Here is a 21,140-nt window from a genome sequence, read left to right on the forward strand (position 1 = left end):
GGCAGGAATACACCAGCAATGGGGAAGATGGTGGCAGACAACACTTACGGACATGAACCCTGCTGGAGCCATGAGTGACCCTGTTGACCTTGGGTCAGCTGGGACAGAGCCTGACCTGTCACAGTGCTACATTGTATGCCAGTCAGAGTTCAAACGGTGACCGCAGTGCGCCACATGTGTATTAATACCGTTTATGTTCATGTATGTATTTTTACTTGATGACACGTCTTCCCCATTCATTGCGATTAAGACACGGGTAGGAAGCAGCTGGTAGGCATGAGAAAGGAGAACAGAAAAGAAAGAAACGGAAAAGTTGGTTAGCAATAATGACACGGTGCCCGATTGCAGGTGACAACTGTAAAGAGCAAGACCTGATAGCGTGTGTTGTTGTTTTAAATCCCATATACCTCCAAGTGCTTGTGTGGGAAAACGAAACTTAAACGACTAGGATGTTGTTCCTGTTCCCACCCATTGACAAACTTCCTCCGTGTGAAATACCCGAGAGTGAGTGTCTCTGTGCTGCTGGAGCCACGGACAGGTCCGGACGCCATGGCTTTCTACAACCAGCAACAGCCCTTCTTCAGCCCGGTAAGTGCAGCGGTCTCATCGACCACTTCATTTGCGCTGGCTGGCATCAGTGTATCCACCGATGATGATGATGATGATGATGATTCTTAACGGAGTGGATGCCTTTTCACACGTCGATATGTGCGAGTATCTCCATGCGCGAATTCAGGGTGTAGTTTAATTCGACCTAAAGTAATAAAGTGTGCATTTCTTGTCGGCTGTCCAGTGGAAATGTTTCTATAGGGTTTTAATTTTAAAGATGTATGCATGCTATGTGTGTATTAGTTATCGCATTTGCCAAAGCGGTTTAAAAAGGCACAGCCTGGGGCTAAAACTAAGCGAAACGGCGGGCTCTGTTTGTTACTAATGTACACATCTGAAAACGTTTCTTTTTCTTTAAGGTTATAGCTAACTATTATGTGTAAAATAACAGTAACTATTTGAGTATTTACTTGGTTGATGTGCTCCACTTTGGGCGCAGGTGAAATTCAAATAAATTGCGAAGATTGTAGCTGATTTTCCTCTGGGATTTCCTACTTTTCGACTGAAGGAAAATATATTCCATGTTATTTGAAGCGGTTTTTCACTTTTTAGAGGCTGCAGGTGATACATTATTACAAGTAATTTATTCAAATCGTTACCTCTTTTTCTTCCCTTTATTTTTCACGACCGACTTCCTCTTCTGAACGACTTGTCTGCGGCTTCACAGGGTTTCTGTGTTTTGCAATGTGGGCACCTATGCATATATAATGTGTTTTTAATTGACAAGAACTTGAATTGGCATTTTTTGTGTATTTCTAATATCACATGAAAGGAAAGAAGATAAAATCGTCTAACAAAAACTAATACAGACCTTTATTAATCGCATTATAATTGTTCGTTCTACCGTGTAAGTCCAGGAAGAAAAATATATATTTTCACAGTTGTAGTATCATTTGATTGCATTAGCATTGTATCAGGATGAATGCGCGTACTAGGATATGGAAAGTCGAATGGGAATATTGCTTTTGCATTTTAATTTTGACCCAAATAATGCGTACATGAAGGGGAAATGAATGTGCAATTGTGGGGAAATGTATTTGCAATTCAATTGCGATCCCAAGAAAATCATAATGACATTCACATGAAAGTTGGGTAATTAGTACCCAAAATAAATAGTTGCAATATAACGTGAGGTCTGTGCATTGCTCACATGGAAAGATGGTCAGGTGACTGATCCTCAGGTGTCTGTTTCCCCAGCCTGTCCCCTTCACTGGCTGTATTCATGGCGGCCTGCTGGAGGGCAAGGTGATCACCATCTCAGGCCGGGTCCTTCCTGGCACCGAAAGGTGGGTCTTGTGGGCTGTGTTTGAGATTATTATAGATCACTTATATTATAAACCATCCATTCTTAAAGATAATACATACATCAGGTACTGATTGATTAGAGGGATCTGTGACCGTGGCAGGACGAGCAGGCCAGTCTGATTTGTGCCCCTCGGCTGTGGCAGTGACCCCCGTTCCTCTGTCGCCCTCAGGTTCCACATCAACCTGCAGTGCGGCTCGAGGCCGTATCCGAGCCCCGACATCGCCTTCCACTTCAACCCGCGCTATGAGCTCTTCCAGGAGTACGTGGTGTGTAACACCTACCAAGGCCAACAGTGGGGCTCAGAGGAGCGCAAGTACGAGATGCCCATCTCTCGGGGCTGCCCCTTCACCCTCACGATCATGGTCAACAGGGACAACTACATGGTGAGGGAAATTGTGATCTGAGATTCTGTTATCTATTAGGATCTGATTGGTACTTGATTACATCTTTACATTCCTGTCTTATCTGTCTGTCTGTTGTTGTGTGAATCATCAATCAGTCGTTTTTGAAATATTTTTTTCCACAAGGGTTTAATTATTATTTTGTTCTTCTTGTTAGTCTACATCCTGTTCTCAATGCACCACTCATTCTCCTTCGCCAGGTGTCCGTCAATGGGAGTCCCTTTCTGGATTACAAGCACCGCATCTCCATCTCCAGAGTGGACACCATCTCGGTGGACGGAGGCGTGGAGCTGAACTCCATCGCATTCCAAGACCCCACAGTGAGTCCAGACGCACGTCGCCCTGCTACACGGACACGCGTGTCTCAGCTGAACTCTCCTCATTGGAAGATGTGGAGCTAGGGTTTGTTTCCCACTGCTGGTCAGTCTGTTAGTTCACTTTCTGAGCTCCTCCAGCAGATCGGTGCAGCAACACAGGACACCGGACATCTCTGAGCAGGAATTTGTAATTAGCAAAGGGAAAGTGGATGCCATTGCAGTGATTTTCAATTCAAGTCCCCGTTTCCTGTGGCAGGATGTAAACCGTTTCCGTTCCTGGCTCCAGCACCCTCCCTGCACAGTGCAGCTGAGACACTCATCCCAGTAGCTTACGCAGACTTACAGTGCTGTACGATAAACAGGAGGTATTAGGTTATATCATATTTGATGTTGTTTGTACCTTACTAGAGAAGAATTGTATTTATTCTCCATCCTGCTCTCTCTGAGGGACATTTCCTATTGAAATAAATCAAAGATAATTAAAAGAATAGTGTGAGCTGGTGAACGCTGGAAAGCTTTCTGTTTGTTTAAGGCGACTGTTAGGAAGTTAAATAGAGCTTGATGTTTGAACCAATGTGATCACACCAAACGGAGCCGGGGCAGATTAACATTTTTGTTTGTTTGGTCTTTTACCTTCAGCCTCAATTTGCTGTGCAGCCAACATTCGCAGTGAGTATCTAAAAACACACACACACACACACACACACACACACACAGAGACTTGGCTAAATTAACATTCACCTTATCTCATGATCACGCTACAGAAGAAATGTCCAAACCTGGTCCTGCGGTGTTTCAAAATCTTCTGTTTTCATTCCAGACTAATTCTACCGATTCCAGATGTCCACACTAGCCATAGTTACTATGTCACAAGTTGTATTATCTGCAGAACTAATGTTGACTGTACTGTTTTAAAATGTATAAAACTGCAGCATTGGACCCTGCATGATCTGCATGACTATACAGCCATCCATAAAACGCAAAGTCTCTCTAAACAAAATCTCCATTGTTGATGGCGCAATCGAAATCCTTAACCGTGACTGTTGTGGAGGTAATGCGATACTGATGTATTTTACTTCAGAACTCCAAATAAAAAAAAAATACATATTGTTTATATAATTAGCTTCTTATATAAACTTCAACAAGTCTGAGCAGGAGTTATGATTATGGCTCACACGTGTCGGACGGACAGAGCAAAAATTGCTGTATGATGATCAAAATCATTAAACACCTTGATTGCAAGTGGACTCTGACTGGGACATTCATAATAAGTCATACCTATTAAGTAATTATTAACTGGCTCTCTATTTTAGTTCAGTTCTTTATTTTCCTGTTTTTAAGGCTCCCCCAGTGTTTGCTGTGCCAGGGTATGGAATTGTAAGTATAGATTTGTAGGTGTGTAGTTTCTTGGTGCAGTTTTACCCATCTTCTTCCTATATTTAACATAAGCAGTCTACTGTGTTTACAGCCAGTAACTTCCGTTGCCAAAAGTCCCTGCATCTACGCACTCTAGTTCAAGAGCGGAGTCAGTTTAGGGCGTTGTTGATGCAGAACATGGGCTTTATCTGATGTTTTGTGGTTTGTTAAAGGCAGAATCCGAGAGAATGCAGCTTTTTATATTTTTGTGTATCTTCGTGGCTCACCTCTGTGGGTATGTGTGAAGACCTGGGGTTAAAATAGGTGAAACCGTAGTTAAAGCACAATCATTATCCAGACGTCACAGCAGGTTAACCCTTGTGCTCTTCAGCCTGATATCAATTACATCATACATTTCAGCCACTGCTGCTGCTCTTGGTTTGATTAGTGTGCTTATGATAAGGAGCGAAGTTGTATAGTTTTACACAATTACAATATATATTAGTGTGTTGTTGAGCTTTTAAAAAAAATAACTGTCTTCTTTGCCTTTTTCAGCCCCCACCTGCCTACACTCCAGCCTATACTCCTCCACCATCTTATGTGAGAACCATTTATTAACTACATCCATGTGCGAGTGTGTGGAAATCACTCGACACTCGAGCTACACTTCCAAATCCAAGTGTCATGTCAATGCAGTTTAGAGATCGAGAGGACAAAAAATAGAATGTGTGTCAGCAGAAATCCAGTGGATAATGGTGATTTCCATTTAATTAACTCAACTGTGGCGGCCTGCCAAACTTTAATTTGTCCCGCCACAGTTTCAGAATGAAGAAAAAAAAAAAAATACTCTCATAATAAATATAAAAGATCACTATGTGCTGCACCGGCGCTTCAGCAATAAGCAGCTCTCACTCGCAGTAAAAACACCTTCCTGTTAGAAGACGCAGGGAAATGGTATGATAACAGCGATAAGCAGACCTGTCCGCTCTCTTGCATCTTATCAGACTCGTCGTATTATTATTGTTTGCCGATATTGTCACAATTTTTTGTGGTCGTCACAATTTCAAATTATCTATAAAGGTTGTGACTGTTTTTGATAAAGGTATATTTTACAATTACAGTTGTAACTGACCGACCAAAATGTTTTTTTTTTTTCAATTTTTATTTAATTTTCATTCAATAATAGTTTAGCAATGTGAGCTACAAGGGAAATGCCTTAACATTAGTGTCCTTTTGGCAACGTTTTCCAGTCATAACAGTGAAATACAAAATGTATTAGACTATCTATCTAGCTCATTTATACAATCTAGTTAATCTAGTTACTTTTCCATGTTTGCAAACCACACTCACCACACAGACTGCCAGTCTACTTTCGGAAACACACCTGTGTGTTTGGGTTCCAGTTAATACAAAATAAATACCACAAGCTGCTGTGTGTGTAGCTTAATAAATATTAGTGTGTTTGTTGCTCCTCTTTCCTTTTCTGTCATTGCTAGTGTCACAGAACAGTGTTTGTCTTTTATGTGGCTTTTAATGGCTTTTAATTGCACTGCACATATTATAGACTTAACGATGTTTTAATTTACTTTGTCAAAGTATTTCCATGCGGAACTTAAGGAAGCCATTGTTAGCGTTCTTGTAGCGCAGATGTCCACAGATCTGCGCAGATCTGCAGAATTGCCGCACAGATCTGCGCAGATCTGCAGAAAGCTGCACTACACAAAGGTACATTTTAGGGTACTGCATTACATGGCCCTCCTGTTCCTTATAATAGGGAGCTCATGGACTGTGTTTGGCTCTCGGGCCAGTCCTGCCAATCCATTCCAGTGCAGCTCCTGTTCTCATGTTATTGAATGGATTATATATTAGATTTAACACTTCAGATGGTTTCAAAATCCTACACTGGAATAGGAGTTTGGAGAGGCTGCTATTTAACCTTTCTTGTTGTAAAGAATGGGATATAAGTAGAGATTTAATTTGCATTTATAAAATAAAATCATTGTCTGTTGTTTTCAACCAATTCCAGCAAGTAGAAAATGGAAACTTATTTAAAGTACTAGAAAACTTGACCTCGCCGTAAAATGTTTCTCTCTTCTCTGCCCCCCTGTCAAGGCGGTGCCTTACAAAACGGTCATTCCCGGAGGAATGTATCATAACCGGACCATCACCATCCAGGGAAATCCCAACATATCCGCCACTAGGTAAACAAAAAATCAAGTATTTACCGCATTCAATTGTGATGTCTAGTCGGTAATTGGTGCTACTTTTTTCTGCCTCCCCCTGCACTTGCTGTGCCAGGGTGTGGAATTGTAACTTTAGTTTTGTTGATCTGTAGCTTCTTGGTATAGCTGAACCCATCTTGTTCCAGTGCAACATCCATTGTTTAACCTAACCAGTCTACTGTGTTTACAGCCGGTGACTTCCTTTTTAAAAGTCCCCGCAGTGGCAGTTGCGCTGTTTAGGGTGATGTCGATGCAGAACATGGGCTTTGAAGGTTTGTGGTTTGTTAAATGCAGAAACGGAGAGAATGCAGGTTTTTCATCCACGTGTATCTCAGTGGTTCACCTCTGTGGGTATGTGTGACATGGAGTTAAAATAATTGAACCAACAGTTAAAGCTCGATCATTATCCTGACTTCACAGCAGGTTAACCCTTGTGCTCTTCAGCCTGTCATCAATAATTACACCTGCTGCTCCTGTTCGACTAGTTTTGCTTATCGTAATGATGTGAAAGATTGCTCGTTTCATGCAGTTAAAAACACCAAAGAAAACCACCAATCCTAGCATTCTGATGGAGACCTACAGAAGTCCAGAAGCTGTAGTTGATTAAAGCATCTGGAGCTGGGCTGAGGTTCGAGTCACCCTGTTCCCATTCTCCGTAGGTTCCACTTCAATCTGAGGTGCACCTTGGGCATTGCCTTCCAATTCAACCCCCGGTTCGACGAGAACTTAGTGGTGCGCAACAGCTTCCTGAATGGTAAATGGGGGCAGGAGGAGCGTGGAGGGGGAATGCCCTTTCACCGCGGCCAGCCATTCATGGTAAGACCCCTGAACCTGGAAGTGCCCTCACCCTGGGAGCTCGGCTATCTCTGTGGGGGGGGGGGGGGGGGGGTGGAGAAGCATGCAATTCATCTGCTTTTATGATGTTCACATGATGTTTAGAAACCACACAAGACTAGTCATGTCTAATTACACGAATGACATGGTCTTCCCTGCTTCAGCCCAGTTTGTGTTTGAGACATATTTGATCACACTGGATCACACTACAAAGCTAAAACCTGAACACAAATATCCTGACCTTCTTTCAGATGATTTCCTTTAAACTTGGAAACCATAAGATACAATAGACTCTCCTTGGATTTCAAAGTGTCAGGTTGGCTTTGCAAATGTATCATCTTAAGGAGTACAATATTACAAATGTCATATTAGTGTTTCTCTGTGAATTAAACAGTGACAAAGGAAAAGGTGTTTCTATTTCAGCAGCTCAGTGTTTATTCACAGATCACTAGGGAGAGGTTAGGCTGGGCATCTTTGACACGTGATTAGCATCTGCACGCACTAGAAGAGCATCACAGCTTCTCCACTTCATTAACAACTTGCAGCCTTTATTTTAAAATATTTCTGGCTTGGGGGGGTGGCCGTGAAGCTCAGTGCTGAGGTGGGTGTTACTGCCCTTTCAGATCACGCTGATTTGTGAAAAGCAGCGCTTGAAGGTGATGGTGAATGGCGTCCTGGTGTTCCACTTCAGTCACCGTGTCCAACAGATACAGAAGATCGACATCCTGGAGGTGGCCGGGGACGTGAACCTGAGCTCCGTGTCCATCTGACGGCAGAGCCCGTGAGCTCTGCTGAGGGAGGGACACTGACACTGGGACCGCTGGGTTCCCCGACTCGGCCCGCGCTGCTTCTTTGCAAGTTCAAAATGCAAACCCTGCAACGATCCTCCACAGGGTTGCATGCAGTATTGTAACACATCTGTTTTGCCTCTAGCTTTTGTTAGTTTTGTTTTCAAGATTACTTTTACTAGTGCATTTATGTTTTTTTAACAACAACAACATAATTAAAACCAATCTTTTAAGACCAGCTGTCCTGTGTTTTGGGTTTCCAGGGTCAGTCTTTTGAATTTTGCCTTCAGTTTCATTTTTAGAGACTAAGCATTTAAGTGTAGTAAATGCCTTTTTATAAATATATCTCTAACACGTAGACTTGGACATGGACATCAATTAAAACTATTTATTTTTAATAGTTTAAACCCAGAGAAAGAGGATCTGCCCCATTTAGCAGATTTCACAGTTAGCTCATGAGTAATGAGAAATAAACCACAGAAGAGGTTAACAATATACTGTTCCATATCTAGGCACTGCAGAGAAGTTCAATTGTAGGGCACTTGTGTGTAATTAAGTAGGGCTGCAGTGCCACCTTTTGGTTTCTCTATGTAAGTATTTTCTATTGATTTCTTCCAACATATAAACTTGTATAAATTCCTGGTGTCTAAATGACTCTCTCTCCATTTTATTTAGCACAGGGGTTTGTAAGGTGTGAATGCTTCATCTCATTCTTACCTCCAGAGATTGTCTCCTTAGCCAGCATTATGGTCACAACATCTCAGACCGGGTGAATGTGTGAGCCAGAGACCCTGCTGCTCAGAATGAACCAGCACCGCATCAGAGAGGATACAACAAAACTTTATTATATCAATAGCTAATAAACATCTTCAAAGTGTAAGAAAGATCCGATCTGGAAATAATCTTGAAAGTACAACAATCACATACAGAACCTTCACACAGTTTGTGGAGATGGAAGTTGAAGCAAGTTAAAAAGTAGTTTTTCAAATTTGTATTTATAGATATAATTTATATATATATATATATATGAAATGTTTCTCCTCCAGGAAAATCCAAAACAGATTTAGTTGCCATGAGCTCTCCGATTTGTAAAAACATCTAATTGAAACTTCAGTACTGTACAAACATAACTTCCCAATTTTTTTTCTTGGGTGTAACCTGTCAGTCCTTGAGTAAATTAGTTACAAATACTAACAAAAGTAAAGAAACAAAAAAAAAAAAAAAACACTTACCAGGAAATATAGAATACATTCTTTCTTATGAATCATTCTAGACACCAGGCACGCACGTTTAGGCAGTAAACAAGCATTCTGGCTGTGAAGTAAGCTGTTGAACTGGCCTGGCCTCCCGTCAGTACATTCAGAATCCACACACACCGGCAAGAGACTTGAAACGGGACAATTTTACAAGCGTGTCAGAGAGCAAATCGATTATTGAGACCTTTAGCTATTAGGTTCCCCACAAAACATGCTATCCCGAGGCCCCCCTGGGACTTGGCCTGAGAGATCATTGATTTTAAGACTCCTCACTCCTCAGATGTGTCCAGACCCAATACCCATGACCGAATATCGTTACTTAACAGCCACATTCACTATTATCGAACGTAGTGGGACAAACCCCAAAGCACCAGTATTGGATTGCATCAGAGCTGCTCAGAATATTTTTAAGGGCACCATAAACTGACAGACCATCTGGTTATATTTTGGATAACCGCACACAAGCAGCACCGATGGTATTTTATGGCGAGAGCTGATACACAGACCAACTTCTCACTCTGTGGAAGGAAGAGCGCAGTACCCCAAACGCCACCTAGCAAGATGATACGACAACAGGATAAGAGTGATGGATATCAATTAAAAAATGGTCCCAGGTCATATTTCCACATTAAATTCATGCCTCATCTCCTGACCAAAGCACTAACCTTGTAATGATATGTATATTTTATCTAACTTAATCACTGTGATATTTTAGGTAATTGTGCTTATACTCCAGGGGGGAATATAAAATAATTAAATCAAACAAAGAAGGGATGGAGGTGTTTCCCTGAGAGGATTCAGTTTTGATCTATACCCATCATTCTATGGTAGCTAATGGTTTCCCATCATCCCATTTCCATTCAAATAACTGGATAAATTACCCATGCAGGAAAATGCTTCCCCAAAATGCCTCATTCTCAGACTGCCTTTAATGGGACCCATGTGGGGTGGTGTTCAAATTAAGCCTCTTCTGTACAACTGCATACCAGCCATAAATGAGTAAGGCTCGGCTTTCATCTTCCACATGACGCCGCCTTGGAACAGACATCATTTAATAATCCAGGCCGGACTCGAGATAGCGACGCAAATCGATAAAAGCTGGGTGTGTGTGACGTCAGGGGATAAAAATGTACTGAAGTGTTAATGCCATCTGCAGCACAACTACCCTGGAGTGTAAGGGAAGGGATCAGGATAAGCAAAGCGTTTGTGTGTTGATTTATTTTGTATCGGTGGGCATCAGCCACCCCCTCCCCCACCAAAGATAAAAAGCTATGGATTTTTGTTTTCCTCAGGGAATTGAAATAATAGAGCTAAATGCGTCTGTCAACAGTGCGGGGCGGGAGTGTTTTGTGCATTCTTCCTGCAGCAGTGACTAAGCTGTGCGATACACCCACTGCGACACAGCAAAATGGTTCCACTAACACAATCCAATCTACAATAACGTGCTCCCATACACTATAAGAGATATTACTGTCAGCACCTTATGTTTTGCACCAGTTTAGCTAGCATCCAGAATGGTTTTCCCAGAAAGACAACATCTGCAATTAGCAAGGAGAGTTGCATCGTTATCAGCAATCTCCAGGAACACACACACCCCATCAACCCAAATCTACAATTGTGTCCCCCTTTTCACTTGCCACGGGGTTTGGGCTGAAGCCAGTCCCATGTACAGCAGAGTTCTGGCCACAGCGAGGTTCGGGAATCAATAAGCACATGACACACGTAGTACAAACCGCAGGTACAGTACAGAAACCAACAAACACACATTTTGTTCCATTTGCCTCTATATCGACATTAGCAGAAGAAATGTGTTAGGATTCATTTCCAGATAATCATCATATTTTGTTGTTTTATTGAATTAAAACCACCCCCTACTTCTTACGCCTTACATGTTCTATATAAAAATATTTAAGTTTAAAAGCATACACTGTTTTTTTGTTGTTCTTTGCCTTTTGTTTTTGTAAGAGGAAATCTAGCCTAGTAAAATACATTAAATATGCATCCCTTAGTAAAACACCCAGGAAAGATAAATAAATAATCCTAAATTATCATTTATTTCTGTATTTTATTTTATCCATGAATACAAAAAGTAATGAGTGAAAAGTCCCAGCTGGAGTTACTTTATCTTAGTTACAGGGCAGGTGGAAACAGGACCCCGTCTATCAAATAACAATTGTGGCTAAAAACAAACCAGGGGAATATACCAAAATACTTAAGGGCTTCGGAGTAGCCCAACTAGTAGGCCTCTATTCCGAGTGCATATAAGATCTTACAGCCTGGCCAGCTCTGACGTGAGCTTCATCATTCATGGATTATGAAAACTATTTCCCATAGCAGTGGAGCACAACTGGCTCAGAGCCCGAGTTGGATGGGTTTGAAGTTTTCCTCCGCTCACCTCACAACAGTAAACCGTGTCTTTCTGGATGTTTGCTAAGCTTTCGACATCGCCAGCAGGACCTGTGGACAAGCGATGTGTGAGAAGACTGAAAGCACCTTTCAGAGCACACTCATACTCTGCCCCGCTCTCCTGCGCGGAGCCAAGATCTGAGGCCAATTCCCCAACTTTATATAAACTCAAAACTACAATCCAGCGATTTTAAAAACGCAAGAGAAAAATCACGTCAGACAGTATTCAAACCAATTGCATCTTCACAGCCACCGAGCAAATACAGACACGCCACGAGACGGAACAGATAATCACTGAAGCTCGACTTCACAGGCACCGCTGCGCAGAGGACCGTCACTGGGATCAAGCGCTACACTGCGTCGACCTGCAATGCCATGGCCGGACAGGCAAATGTCTTTGATATGGAAGAAATTGTCCCTGTCATCTGAAGCTACAGTAGGTGGCTAAAGACCGACCTAGATTTCTGATACCAGCACCATGAAGGATTTTCCTGGGTTGATAGAACCATTCTGGAATTCAAGGAGTATTGTCAGAAGATTCATAAATATGTGAATTACTTTGTCATTTGGTAACCCTTCAGCGCACCAGAAGGGTAATTCAACATTTTGATACTTTGTACTTTGGGGAAACGGAAATAAAATTAAATCAGTTGATGTGAAATACCCAGGGAAAGAGAAAATCGACAAACTGATATGTACAGCTGACCCGGTCTCCCAATGGAGCGCACACGTTTGTTCGCTGAAACCAGAACCTCTCCAAGATCACTCAAAGCCTCGCTCTCTGTGTGAATGCCAGGCAGATCAGAGGAGGTAGACGTGCTGCCAAGATATCGACTGTGATAAGTGTGAAGGCAGCTCTTCTGACTGGCCCGATTTCCTCTCTTCGTCCATTAGTGGTATGATGGGCAAGAAAATAGCCGGCCACAGGGACGCCATAAGGGTGCTGACATCGGCATTTGCCAGACGATATTCTCTAGCGTGCACTCCGAGAGGGGCCGAATGGGCTCAGGTCACGGCCCTCTGTGCCCAGGAGTGGCACAAGCCTCTGCAGTATGATTACCGAGCCCCTAACGAAGTTAAAACTGAGGAGGTCAGTGCATTATACCTCTAAGCAGAACGGTGCCTGCCAGTGGGGCGAGACAGAGTCAGCTGCGAATATAAGGCAGCAGTAAATCGCTTTTTTTTTTTTTGCCTTCGCTTCTCTTTCAGCAAGGATGCGTTTGGCCGAGGGAAAAATCATACAATTTCTCCACAAAACCTTTTTTTTTCTTCTTCAGATCAAGTTTTGCTGATACACCAGACAATCTCTTACTAAGATTCATACGACAGTCCTCACGGAGGCACGCTCAAACATATAAAATATGTTTCCCCTCTTTTTCTCTCTCTGGGATTATGTTTCTTTTTTCTTTCTTCTTTTACTTCAGATTAATGCACAGCCTTCAGTTACCGGGTCAATAGTATTGGCTCTGCTCTAACAAATATAACTAATAATTACAATTATTATAACAACAAATAACTGTTAATAACAATACTGGTTTCTACCCATAGCGACACCTCTTCCAGGTGATGTATGCTGTGGGGATACGACTGCTGTCTGTGGACAGTGCAGAGCTGAAAGCCGAGTCTTTTCAACCGGGTGTCAGCTGACTAAACTTTCCACGGTTATCGATTGAAAGCTGTGGCCACAGAACAAGGTAACAGTTTACTAAAGGCAATGCGATGCCTACTGCGAAAATGGAGACGGCCGCCAAGAAACCATGAGTAGATCCTTCGAAAGCCGCCTTACTGAAACGGGGGTAACTTGAGCCCTGCTGGGGTCCTTTGTGCATTCCAGCTGGGAAACCCTAGAGGGGCAGAGTGTCTTAATCCCACCTAGAGATATGCACTGGATATTTCTACACAGATTTAGGACTGCACGGTCAGATGACCTACTGGCAACACAGCGGTGGGGCTACGTGCTACGATGGGAGGGTCGTGTCTGTGGCCACTTGCTGGCTCGGGCTCAGATGACGGATTCCCAGCAGCCTTTGGGACAATGTGAATCCACGGTCAGACAGATCACTGACTGCTCTCTGAGTGGAAGCCAAGTACAGTCAGCAACAGGACTCGGGCTGTGTGCGTCCTTAAGCTCAGAAAATAATAATTCTCATAATAAAACTCATAATTCTGGATCTACGGGGTTAAAAACATTAAGACCATCAGGCCAAGCATAAGGGAGGGGAGCTACATCCCCTTCAGCTCTCCCGAGAGGCTCGGTATTGGCTAAGTGACTAAATGGATTTCCATATCTTACGTAAAATGAATTCAGTAAGTGTACCTCCCCATTAACAGGCCATTTGGAAAGGATTCAACCACATCCAGGCAGCAATCCGAGCAGAATGGGATAGTGTGTGAATTATCACGGCATTCGTAGCTCCTGTAATACCGCCTAGTATCCCAATCTCTACACATTGTGTGCCTAACTTTAGTCTGTCATCACCAGTTTGTGAACAAATCATAACACGACAACCAATTCTGCACTGTAAAAACACCACCGTCATCACAACGCTTTCCGTATTCTTAATTTTAGGGTAATTATAATGCTAAAGAAAAAAATCTTCCATAAAAATCTTGCTTGATTTACATTCAAAATCAAAATTAAAATAAACAAATAAAAAAAGAGGTCGTTTCCACTCGGCCGGTGCACAGGGCTGTGGTGTCCCTCCCTGTGGGCGTGGCCAAAGGTGCGGCCCAGGATCGGCTGGTCAGGGTCGGGGCAGTATACAGAGGGAGAGCTGCCAAACCATCCCCTCCAGGGTTGTTCGACTGTCGCCTGGAAACCCTGAACTGGCGAGGTCTGGAGATCTGAGAGCGAAAGGTAGCAGTTCACATTACACAGAAACTAGACCATCGGGACCTACTGCTGGACACGGTCACATACAGCGTTAATCTCCTCGACCCGCTGACTAGCCCAGCACAATGACATTCTTTTCCTAGGAGAGGTTTCATACAACTTACACAACATCATTTAATGCAGTATTGAGGCGCACTTTCAAGAATACTTGTTTTTTTTTCCAAATGAAGAGAGACATCTACTGCAGTTTTAAATACTACACTTTGCAAAGAACTTTCAAAAGCCCTCTGTAGCTACAATAAACTAGTGTAATTCCTCCCGTTGAGGGGGTGCGTGATGGGCCTGAACAGAGAAACGGGGAAAACCGTGTCGTCGTCCCACTCACCATGACAATGCTTCCTTGTGGAGCTCCTCTTCTTCCTGAGCCGTGTGTCGTCTGTTCAGGCCTTCTTCATCTGAGAGAGACAGAGACGAGCGCACTGAACCTTAAAGCTGCTATTCTGGGTTTATGTCAGGTAAATGCATTTCTGTGCCATTTCCTATTGATCTATTCACTAAAAGAAGGTTTTTACCGCATGAGTTTCCTTCCACGTCGTCAAGCAGGTTGGCTGTGGAAGCTGCGGTGCCCAGTCTGAGAGAATCAGTTAAGGAGAATTTAAGTCGGGTGTCTTTATGCATTTTTTTCCCGCCCCACCGTTCAATATGAAGACAATTAAGGATACGCCTGATGCTTCAGAAGAGCTCTCCGCTTTGTCTTTCTCCGTTTCGTCTTTTCAGAGAAAGCGCGGGCGATTTCAAACAGCTTCTTCCTTGTGGCTGCAGGATACGGAATAAGGTCAGGTGACTTTGCCTTAACGAAGCAATTCTACCAGTGTCATACGTATCCCACCACTATGAAAACGTCTAATATCCCCCCGTGAAACATGATTCTGAAAAAAAGTGTTGTTTTCAGTAACTAACATTTAGTTTAAATCACATACAAGAAACCTAGTATGATACCAAGAAGCACAGAGGATCTGGATTTAAAAACACACCCGTCTCCCTCACTGTGATCTATGCCCTCCCTGCCCATCCAGCTCAAATTCTCCCAGCTGTCTGACTCACGTTAGCCTATGTGAATCACACAAGAGAAAAGCAAGCAACCACAACTGAGGACAATAAAGGAAACGATGAACGTCTCATTAGCTGATGCTTACAAAAATCGAAATACCGAAATAGTGTGGAAAAACAAAACAAGGACATAAAAGGGATTCATCATTCATTAGTCACAACGCAGGTCGCTTACATTTCCCCATGTGCTTGAGTTTGTCTCGGAACATGGCATCGTCCGAGACGGCAGTGCAGGCCTCCCCGGACCCTGAGGCACAATGATCTCCTGGAATAAAAACACCACCGTGACAAACTCGCAGCGAGTGGACTGAGCCAGCCCTACTTAACACCATGTTTGCTTCAATGTATCTTTAATTATCGGATCTCTGAGGGCTGGCACAGGCAGCAGCACACACGCGCGCGCGCGCAAACGTCCTGGATATCGTGACCTTGCAATAGCTACTTCAGACCTGCCGATTGGCTAAAATCATCAAGTTGCCCGAGCGCTAAATAGAATACGGATCTCCCTTTTAATTTTCAATTTGCAAAGAATTCAAAATAGGAACATGACGCAAAAATGTTGTACAAACTTCTCCTAATGGCATCAGTCCCCCCCAGTTGAAGAAGTCTAAAATGTAGTTGGTAGAGAGAGGGCTTCAGATAAATGTCATGATTAGCTTTGCAAAATTGAATATGTTGCAAGTGCTGGCAGCAACTGAATGGCAAACATGGAAGCACATAAATACATGTGAACACCCAGACAAGTTGCGTTTATATGCGTGTTCCTCACAGATCTTTGGAGTTGCAGATGTATTTATTTATACTGGCCATGGGGGTTGAGAGATGATAGAGGCAGAGCCCAATTTACAGCTATATGGAAACACTACTAATTATCCACGTATTGAGCTGGTAATGACCTATGTAGCATGTGTTGTTGGGGAAACTCATAAGGGTGAAAAATAAACCAATATGGGAACAGTAGATAACGGAAGAAAATGTGAAATTACAAAAAAGCTAAACAGATGGAGAATATAAAACACGTTAAACTGTGAGTATTATAAATCATTGTTGGCCGTCTTTTGGGAAACCATGCGTTTATTAGCTTGATAGCTATGGGCATTTGTTTTTATGATATTTTAATAACGTGAAACATTATAATTACCATATGAACTGGTGATGGTTTCGTATACGAGAGCATAACTTATTTAATTTCCAATAAAACCTCAACCTGAGGCTACATTTTCTGAGGTATAAAATACATAACATAATTTGGCTGAACATCTTTGATGCAACGTTTTGCATAAACCAATCAAGGCAAAAGTCATCCCCGGGTCAAATTTAACTATGACAAACGGACAGAGAAATGGGAATCTGTAAACTTGATATGCATCGTTAAGAATAATGCCTAATACACCACAGCTTTGAGTCTAGTGAAATGTAGGTAATTGTTTGCACTGCAACGGATCATAACATTGAGACAATTTAATATAAAGTTTACGGTGTTGCTGGGGTAATAAAACTTTTAACAATATCATACTTAATTCCCAGTAAGGTCTTTTCCACTGTAACTATAATGTTTTATTTAACATACTATCATAACCCATAGAACATCTCTCTGTCCCTTGGTATGGCAAGACATCTAGAAAGTAGAACAGGGTGAAGAAGTGGGATTAACAAAATTAAATGGAGAAAATGTGACGAAAACAACAAATGTGTATTGAACTGTCCTTTGAGGTGTTTTGTAAAAGATATTCTCTTAGTCATCACAAGAGGAATAAATGTATGTTGGGCTGTTCTGAGCAGAAACACAGAAACAGTCTGATTGTGCAAGCAAGATGTAAAAGTACCTTTTCGGGGGCATAGACCAGCCGTACACAGAAGCAAAAAAACAAAATATAAAAATCACTATACATACTATGATATTCATTTTAATAAGTGAAAGCACGGCCGCTTACTTTCTCTGCGGCCCTCAGAGGTTGTGTCACGATCGATCAATCGGTGTGGACAGTTTCACCGCACTTTGCCTTCACAGATGCTGGCGTATGAAAACCCACGTGTTTGAAATATACAGCTGCTGTGTGGCCTGCACTGCGGCATTAAATGAATGATATGTACCTGCTGGGGAATTCTCCATGCTAGCTGATGAATGATTGGACTTGGATTTCTTTGATTCATACTTCAGCCGATCTAAAACAGAGAAAGCCGATGTTATGATGGCAATGACAGAAACAAGACAGTTGGCGGCAGCAATTTCGTTTTTCGGTAGCTTGTGTGGGGGGTGAGCGGGCTTTATACCCCGTGAGCACAATGGTATCTCCATGTTCAACAGACACAATGAAGGTACAGTGCCGACTAAAATGACCCGGAAGCAGTAATCTGTGGGCCGGCGGCTCCTTAAGGCCCAAGCTATGGAGGAAACGCAGAAATTAAGCAGAAGACCCCTACTGGAGATGTCTCCATTGGCTCTGTGGTGCAGGTTTGAGAGTTCTTCTGCCATGTTGGATGGTGAGGTGTTCAGGGGAAGATGGACGGACAGACAGACAGACTTGTGGAGTCAGCACCGAAGCAATACAAGATGATTTCATTTCTTCCGTACACAGTGTGTTACCCTAATATGGACCATCAAGGTCAACGTGTCAGTATCACAATGACCTCGATTTGGTTATTTTCTCCTGAACTTCACATTAACTTTGGAAATCTCTCCCAAGATCTCTTTCTCCTATCAATCTAGTTTTGCTTTACTGGTTTTAACCACAAGTTGTCCATTTCGGTTGTTTACATAAAGCACGGTTCAGCTTTTCCCCGTATTCCACTCAGACACAGAAAGCACATTGAAATGGTAATCCTCACTTAAGACTTCAGAAACACTTTGAAATCCTGCGTTTGCCACATTTGGCTTCAGTCACTGAAGGCTTTGTGATAAGCCCTTTGAAATCATGAAAGCACTACATAACTGAATTCAGATGATCTGGTGGTGCTGGATAAGCATTGCGTTTCAGGTCTGGCCTCTTTCTCTGGTAGACAGGCCAGCGTCTAAATTCTTGGCCTCATTCACACACACACACACACACACACACACACACACACACACACACACACACACACACCACCTCCGCGGTGCCGTACCTCTCTCCAGCGCGATGAGGAACTCGCGGTTGCGCTGCAGCTCCCTCATGAACTCCTCGTTCTGCAGGAACAGGGCGATGCGCTCGTCTTCCAGGTACTGCTTCAGCTTGCGCTCCTGCTCCGTGCCCACTGCCACCTGCGCCCCCCCGCCCCCCGGCGCCAGGCTCTGCGTCGCTGAGGACAGCGAGGAGGACGAAGACGAGGACGGCTGAGGAAGACTGCCCTGAGTGCTCTGCAGGGACGGAGAAATGGCTCACATCAGTGGGATTTTCATATGCGTCAATGAAACCACAAAGAAGGGAGGCACTGACCGTGTTCTGCTTGTAAACCAAAAAACTAAAATCAGTCTGAGTGGCATGGGTGGGGGAAGTTACCTGCACACTGTCCAGCTGCTGAGGAAGGATTCTCAGGAAGTCGTCCGGGAGGTTACCAAGCAAAGGAGGGTTCCAGTTCCTGTAGCTACGCTGGACCCAGGGGCCTGTGGGGCCCTGAGCCTCAAACCTGCAAGGGATGGGGTGGTAGGATATCACACTAAGATCTAAATGCCCCTCCCAACAAGATTGGGCTACTGATGCACATTTATTATAAATTGAAGAATGCACACGTGACCTCCATCTTCCCGAAACTCTTTGAAAATCAACCCCACCTTCCCCAATATTGCTAACAGATGAGTGCCAGAGTCAAAAATAGCCAGACGTGTTGTCACGTCCACACACACACACACTTTCACAGTTTAAATCTGGTCGTCTGTCGTCTCTCGCTCTCTCCTGCTAATGCATTCGTACACACCGTAATCGAGACCCGGTCAGCACTCCATTACCACCATAATTACAGGATTTGCAAGCCTCGGGCCATACCATCAATTACATTATCTAAAGGTTCATTACCAATCGGGGCTGGTGACACGGTAATTATATCAGTCTCTGTCAGGCCCCTGGATATATAAGCCGGCGCTGCAGTTGCTCCAGGCTGACACCAGGTGGCGACTTAAAAATAATTCACCGCTATCCTTTGGAATGTCTATACAAGAACAGCAGAAAACGTCTGTAGTTCATAGATCTTTAAAGTTGTTACTGTAACGTAAAATAATCATTATATCATCTATATCTCCAACTTTTATTTAACTTGACCAATTAGCCATTGATCTACTTCAATTTAACTGTTCAAAGCTTTATTAAAATTTCACGTACACAATGCACAGACTCCACAATGCAATAGAGTGGATACCTTTGCCACACAAACTAAAAATTAAAACCCATGACTTGACATGACTTACACTTGTATATAACCCCCACCCCTCAGAGTGTATTAACCTTTCCTTGTCTGTTAATTTTAAAACTCCCTCCTTGACAAGTTACACTCCTTGGACGGCCCCCTCCTGCTTTACCTGGGTGGAGGAGTGGGCGGGGCCTCAGGGTACTTCCTGTCATAGATATGCATGTCATAGGTGGGTGGGGAGTAAACGGGAGGGGGCTCCTCATCAGAGCTGTCTGGCTCTAGCGTGCGCTCCAGGATCTAGACAGACGGACAAGTCAATGTTAGAAAAGGCATTCAGAAATCAGACCCGAGTGAGCAGGAGAGCATATCAAAGATGAAATGAAAACCAGGGCGATACTGAAAAATCAGTGGGACTGGGTTACTTTGGATTAGCAAACGGACTTAATTTTGTACATTTTGTTCCTAAACTGTTCTCCCCCTGAAAGGCCCAGGGGTAAGGAAATGTGCCAGGTGTAGCGACTTGCACTAATGTGCATTTTACTGTAACACACCGAAACAAATTAATCCAAGGATGTTTAAGGGCGGTTAGTTAAGTCAGCGAAATGATTAAACTCGTACAACGCTACATAAATATTACATTCCAGACAAACATTCAAAGAGGGATTCACTGAATAGCAGTTAATATTTTCAAAATGTGTCGCCCACATGTATAAAAGAAAGATCCTTGAAGTGTATTTGAACTGAATGCAATTTCTGTACCAAATGATTTAACATTACTGATTTAATTAAACTGAATTATTACATTTAAGCAACCTTGAGTGGTATAAGCACAGGGTTGGATTTCAAAAGGTTACATTATTAAAAGGCTGGGTATGTTATCTATCCCTTTTGTATTTTCAAATACCGGTCTTTCAAATCATACCAAATCTATCTTGCATTGCGTTTCATTTTGATTCAGCGTGTAGTGAGACTTGCTGGGGGATCCTTGACAAAAGCTTTCAGACGGGTTCTCTCCAGTTAAAACTAACATCAACTCATATTCATAATGAAATACTAGACCTGTCCCGATATATCCGAGTAAGCTTGAGACATTTAGATTTATGGAAGGGGAAGAGATTACAGACTTGTTTTGATTTGATGATCTGATCCTAAAGTGGACCATCTCCCGGTCTCTCAGGACCACAAGGGCTCCCCGACCAGGTTTCTGAAGATCCTGACTTGGGTCTTGGTGAAGCCAAAATACCCTAGCACTCCCAAATATGAAACACTACACCTCTCTCTGCATGCGTCGCCTTGTGAGATGAAGTGAAGACGCAAGAGAGTTAAGGATGCTATTTGTGAGCAGCATCTCAGAAATTAGTCAACTACACAAATTGCAC

The 21,140-nt window shown here is 43.0% G+C and overlaps 2 protein-coding genes across 7 annotated transcripts in view; one reads left to right on the forward strand and one right to left on the reverse strand.

The window, feature by feature from the left end:
* The first annotated feature begins 256 nt into the window (after positions 1-256).
* On the forward strand, positions 257-8,068 carry LOC136717954 (galectin-9). 2 transcript variants are annotated; one of them, XM_066695535.1, is made up of 10 exons: positions 258-588; positions 1,807-1,895; positions 2,085-2,298; positions 2,517-2,636; positions 3,273-3,302; positions 3,975-4,010; positions 4,545-4,589; positions 6,102-6,190; positions 6,871-7,027; positions 7,669-8,068. In XM_066695535.1, the coding sequence occupies exons 1-10, from the start codon at positions 550-552 to the stop codon at positions 7,813-7,815; spliced, it is 966 nt and encodes a 321-aa protein (XP_066551632.1). In that variant the 5' UTR covers positions 258-549; the 3' UTR covers positions 7,816-8,068. The 2 variants fall into 2 exon arrangements, with proteins under 2 accessions (XP_066551633.1, XP_066551632.1); XM_066695536.1 differs by lacking the exon at positions 3,975-4,010 and having other exon boundaries at positions 257-588.
* A 589-nt stretch (positions 8,069-8,657) lies between these two features.
* Positions 8,658-21,140, reverse strand: part of LOC136718406 (CUE domain-containing protein 1) — a 36,436-nt gene continuing 23,953 nt past the window's right edge. For all 5 annotated transcript variants that reach the window (XM_066696123.1, XM_066696126.1, XM_066696124.1 and 2 more), the window contains 9 exons: positions 19,931-20,058; positions 18,918-19,044; positions 18,544-18,775; positions 17,533-17,604; positions 15,614-15,703; positions 15,051-15,144; positions 14,901-14,959; positions 14,714-14,783; positions 8,658-14,339 (listed from right to left, as the gene is read on the reverse strand). In XM_066696123.1, the coding sequence (XP_066552220.1) occupies position 14,339; positions 14,714-14,783; positions 14,901-14,959; positions 15,051-15,144; positions 15,614-15,703; positions 17,533-17,604; positions 18,544-18,775; positions 18,918-19,044; positions 19,931-20,058 (873 nt within the window). In that variant the 3' untranslated portion in view covers positions 8,658-14,338. The remainder of the gene's footprint in view (positions 14,340-14,713; positions 14,784-14,900; positions 14,960-15,050; positions 15,145-15,613; positions 15,704-17,532; positions 17,605-18,543; positions 18,776-18,917; positions 19,045-19,930; positions 20,059-21,140) is intronic.

The sequence above is a fragment of the Amia ocellicauda genome, chromosome 22, assembly GCF_036373705.1.
Source record: "Amia ocellicauda isolate fAmiCal2 chromosome 22, fAmiCal2.hap1, whole genome shotgun sequence".
Taxonomy (NCBI): domain Eukaryota; kingdom Metazoa; phylum Chordata; class Actinopteri; order Amiiformes; family Amiidae; genus Amia; species Amia ocellicauda.